The following is a 5,182-nucleotide window of genomic DNA, read 5'->3' as shown; positions in this document are numbered from 1 at the left end:
AAGCACTCGTCCTGTTACAAGACGAGCCCTTTAACTTATACTCAGACAGTCAATATGTAATTCGTGCTCTTCAAGTCATAGAAACTGTTCCCTTTATTGGAACTACTAACTCCAATATTCAGGCCCAATTTCGCCAAGTACAAACTTTGCTTTGTTCTCGCAACCACCCCTGTTTTTTTGGCTTTGTTCGAGCTCACACTAATCTTCCTGGCCCTTTAAGTGAGGGCAATTCAGTTACTGACTCCGCCACCAGAGTTTACTTAACTCAGGTTGAACTTGCTAAGCAGTCACATGCCATCCATCATCAAAACAGTCGAGCCTTGCGCCGACAGTTTAAATTATCTAGAGAAGCAGCACGACAAATAGTTAAGACTTGCTCCAACTGTGTCCCTTTTTCACCAGCCCCCCATTTAGGCATAAATCCACGAGGACTGCTTTCTAATCACATTTGGCAGATGGATGTCACACATGTTCCATCATTTGGCCGATTAAAATATGTTCATGTTACTGTAGATACTTATTCTAATTTTATCTTGGCCACCCCCCTTGCTGGGGAAGCCACTAAACATTTATCTCTCACTGCATTCGATGCTTTGCTGAGATGGGGATTCCCTCGCAAATAAAAACAGATAATGGCCCTGGCTATGCAGGCCGAGCATTTCAATCCTTCTGCCATTCCTATAATATCACTCATATTACAGGCATTCCTTACAATCCTCAAGGTCAAGGCATCGTGGAGAGAGCTAATGGATTATTAAAACATCAAATTGCTAAAATACAGAAAGGAGAGTCATATCCCGCTACCCCTGTGAATATACTTAATCATGCTTTATTTGTTTTAAATTTTTTGATTTTGGATTCAAATAATTTATCTGCTGCTCAGCGATTCTGGGAAAAAAGAGCGCAGCGTCCTTTTGCCTTAGTAAAATGGAAGGATCCCCTAACTGGTGCTTGGCATGGACCCGATCCTGTTCTAACCTGGGGTCGAGGGCATGGATGTGTTTTTTCACAAGGAGAAAATGACTCCCGCTGGCTGCCTGAACGCTGCGTTCGGATCGTGGAGAGTGACAGTGGCCATCCAAGCAGCGACTCACTGGGCCTACACCCCCAACCCTCCAGTGGTGCATCCTGCGACGTGGGAAGGACCTGAGTTATTTGTGCATGTCAATCGGGACTGCTACTGATCCACTTGTTCAACACATTCATATGAGCTGTGTTTCTCCTCCTTTTACTATTATGTAGGGACCTTTTAACATATTTATTGACTCTACACAATTTAATATGTGACATTATTTTGTCTTTACCAGCCCTATTCTTAATAACCCTTTTTTGTAAAAGATGCCCAGGTGAAAAGCAAAGGCCTCCAGAGGAAAGTAGAAGTCGGCCGACCCCCTTCTATGTCTGCGTTTTATTTCATTTTATTTTATTTTATTTTATTTTTGTTTGTTTGTTTGAAAAAGGTGCACTGTGGGCCTAAAACAGAGGCCTGGGTGGTCAAGGGACGCCTTGACCCCCCCTCCCCTTCTGAGTTTCTTGTCGATAACAAGGCATACCTGAGAGTCCCACCAGCAAGACATGTCTAAATCTAAAAATAACTGTTTGGTGAAAACATTCATTTGAGCTCATGTTTTTTGTGTTAAGTGTATCTGATTGAGTCCAATTTTCTTGTTATATGTCAATGTCTGATTATTTAAAAGTCTCTGTTTCTCTGTCTTGTTCGTGTTACATATTTTTTCTTGTCCAGTTTTGTCTTTAAAATTGGTACCATTTCTAAGTATGGATCCTTATGGTTTTTCTGTGCGTACTCAAGCACACATCCTTGTTATTTATTTGAACATTTCTGGGCCTAGCATGGCCGCTCCCCCATGTCTACAGTTGTGACAAGCCCTGGAAAAATAAATTCCAGCTAAGTTGCCTTGCAAAAAGTTTTGTTTTGAACCTGGTTCTCACCTGTAAGAGTAAAATTGGCAAAACTCTCTTGACACAAACTTCCAGAAAACGAACGGCCAATATTAATTTTGCGCACTTTATGATCTTTGAGTATGAATGTGTGTGAATGAGTGAGTGAACATGTTCAAGGTTAAATTGTCAGCATGCTGTATAAAACAATGGTTGAACTCATTTGAAACAAAGGCAGTTGGGTAAATCTAAGTCTAAACTTCAAGAAAATTATTATGCTTGAATGTTTCCTATGTCTTAAAAGTATTATTGCATTGTTTTAAAGAAAAACTGGTAAAAAGTATTTTTCTAAAGATCCTGAAATCTGCATTTTAAAAAATCTGGTATTGCAATACATACAGCTGTTTACATTGTAAACATTGTATCCTGTTCAGCACAGAGGTGTTAGGGAATTTGGGATTTATTACTTTAAGTTAAAGTTTGGAAACATGTATTAGAAATTTAAATGTAAAATTGTTCATTAACGTCAGAAATTTTGCCTGTCCTTTCTTGCAAACTGACACTAGAAATCTGATGGTAAAATGTAGATAATGTGATTAGTATTTTAAAGGAATGTTTAAAGGTTTATCTCCATGCTATTGGGTGTATTTTAAAAAAGGAGAGGAAACTAAGTCCAGACTTAGACTTTTGGTGCACTGATGTCTATAGTTCTTGAATTAGGGAAAAACTGTTATTTGAGTTTAAACTGTTGTTGGAGTTCTAGACAGTAATCTAAACTGCAAAAGAGCCCTTTTTTCTAAAAGGCAAGAGGAGTGCCTTGAGCCTTAGAGGGCCTGGAGGCAAAGGGAATTCCTTTAGCCTTAAAGGTTTTTCAAATGCAAATAAAGACCAAAGTGTTAAGAGTTTAAGTTAAAAAGTGTAAAAGTTTTAAAGAAAATTAGAAATGATTTCTGAACAAAATTTAAAAGTAAAGTTGTCCTAAAGCTTTGTTTCAAAAAAAGAAACAAGGAAAATTAGGACTACCAAAATGGTTGCTTAATTGCTATTTCAGCTTACTCTTGTAAGTTACTTTATAGCAATCTCCAGAAGGCCCATGGAGAAGGACAGCAGATCCTCATTCAGATGTAAGTTTGGCCCTCACCAAGTTCCAGGTAAGATCATGCTTGGAGACTATTTCTGAATTGACCACCTTGGTGCCGAGCGGACCGCGGTGGCGGCAGTGGCGGCGGAGGCTGCGATTGGCTCAGGCGCCCCATCCGGGGACTGGGCTCGGCGCTGCTCGTTTGCCCTAACGGTACCAATATGGCGGAGGCTTCTTTTGGAAGTTCGAGCCCAGTCGGGTCTTTGTCTTCTGAGGATCATGATTTTGACCCCACGGCTGAGATGTTGGTTCATGACTATGATGATGAAAGAACTCTCGAAGAAGAGGAAATGATGGATGAGGGTAAAAACTTCAGTTCTGAAATTGAAGACCTAGAAAAGGAAGGAAACATGCCTCTAGAAGATTTACTGGCATTCTATGGCTATGAACCTACAATTCCAACAGTTACAAATTCCAGTGCAAATAGTTCCCCAAGTGAACTTGCAGACGAACTACCGGATATGACCCTAGACAAAGAGGAAATAGCAAAAGACTTACTGTCAGGTGATGATGAGGAAACTCAGTCTTCCGCAGATGATCTGACACCATCTGTGACTTCTCATGAAACCTCGGATTTCTTTCCTAGGCCTTTGCGATCAAATACTACATGTGATGGTGATAAGGAATCAGAGGTTGAAGATGTTGAAACAGATAGTGGTAACTCACCTGAAGACTTGAGGAAGGAAATAATGATCGGTTTACAATATCAGGCAGAGATTCCTCCTTACCTTGGAAACTATGATAATAATGAGAAAGTGTATGAAAATGAAGACCAGTTACTCTGGCGTCCTGATGTGGTTTTGGAGAGCAAAGTTAAAGAGTACCTTATTGAGACTGCAGTAAGAACTGGAAATTTGAAAATAGATAGGATTTCTGCAGCAACACACAAAAGGGACAATGAACAGGCATTATATGAACTTCTTAAGTGTAACCACAATATAAAGGAAGCAATTGAAAGGTATTGCTGCAGTGGAAAGGCATCTGAAGAAGAAATGACTCCCTGGACAGAAGAAGAATGCCAAAGCTTTGAACATGCACTCCTGCTTTATGGAAAAGATTTTCACCTTATACAGAAGAATAAAGTGAGAAGTAGAACAGTTGCTGAATGTGTAGCATTCTACTATATGTGGAAGAAATCTGAACGTTTTGATTACTTTGCCCAACAGACAAAATTTGGGAAGAAACGATATAACCATCACCCTGGAGTTACGGACTACATGGATCGTTTGGTGGATGAAACTGAAGCCCTGGGTGGTACAGTAAATTCTCCGGTCTTAACTTCTAACCGGCCTGAACCTATTCCTGATCAACAGTTGAACATTCTCAACTCTTTCACTGCCAGTGACCTGACAGCTTTGACCAACAGTGTAGCAACTGTCTGCAACCCCACAGATGTGAATTGTTTGGATGATAGCTTTCCTCCACTGGGCAACACACCCCGTGGACAAGTAAATCATGTGCCTGTTGTAACGGAAGAGTTACTCACCCTGCCCAGCAATGGAGAAAGTGATTGTTTTAATTTATTTGAGACTGGATTTTATCACTCAGAGCTAAATCCTATGTGCAGTGAAGAATCAGAAAGACCAGCAAAGAGATTGAAAATGGGCATTGCTGTCCCTGAATCCTTTATTAATGAGGTTTCTGTAAATAATTTGGGTGTGGACTTTGAAAATCACACCCATCACATCACCAGTGCCAAAATGGCTGTCTCTGTGGCTGACTTTGGCAGTCTGTCTGCCAGCGAGACGAATGGTTTCATCAGTGCCCACACCGTGCACCAGCACGCTGCCCTTCACTCTGAGTGACATGGAGGAGGAGCCCAGAGACAGTGGGTTTGCAGTACCAATAAATTTGAGGGGAGCTATCAGGTTTGCATAGTCTTTCACTGGAAGTTTGAACCTTTTTCACTATGACATCAGTGATGTCAGTATGTATAGAACTATATCTTGATTTATCAAGAGTATTTTCATTTTTCAATCCATAAATGTGGAAATGAACTATGATCAGCAGAGTTGGGAACTAAGATTGAACTCTGTGATGCAGCTTTAAGCTCTGCTTCTCTCTTCCTCATCCCAATACCTCTTCCCTACTTCCTACTTCTTTTCTTTTCTTGTTCCTCACTGCCCTCACTTCCAATTTAAA

General features: G+C 40.5%; 1 protein-coding gene across 1 annotated transcript; it reads left to right on the top strand.

The window, feature by feature from the left end:
* The first annotated feature begins 3,192 nt into the window (after nucleotides 1-3,192).
* Nucleotides 3,193-4,883, top strand: LOC150055401 (mesoderm induction early response protein 3). The gene has a single exon (XM_090343983.1). It carries the CDS (start codon nucleotides 3,202-3,204, stop codon nucleotides 4,843-4,845), a length of 1,644 nt encoding a protein of 547 aa, XP_090200109.1. The 5' UTR covers nucleotides 3,193-3,201; the 3' UTR covers nucleotides 4,846-4,883.
* The last annotated feature ends 299 nt before the right edge of the window (nucleotides 4,884-5,182 follow it).

Source organism: Megascapheus bottae, chromosome 13 (genome assembly GCF_031878675.1).
Source record: "Megascapheus bottae isolate mThoBot1 chromosome 13, mThoBot2.hap1, whole genome shotgun sequence".
Lineage (NCBI taxonomy): Eukaryota > Metazoa > Chordata > Mammalia > Rodentia > Geomyidae > Megascapheus > Megascapheus bottae.
This window is presented reverse-complemented; position numbering and strand designations above follow the sequence as displayed.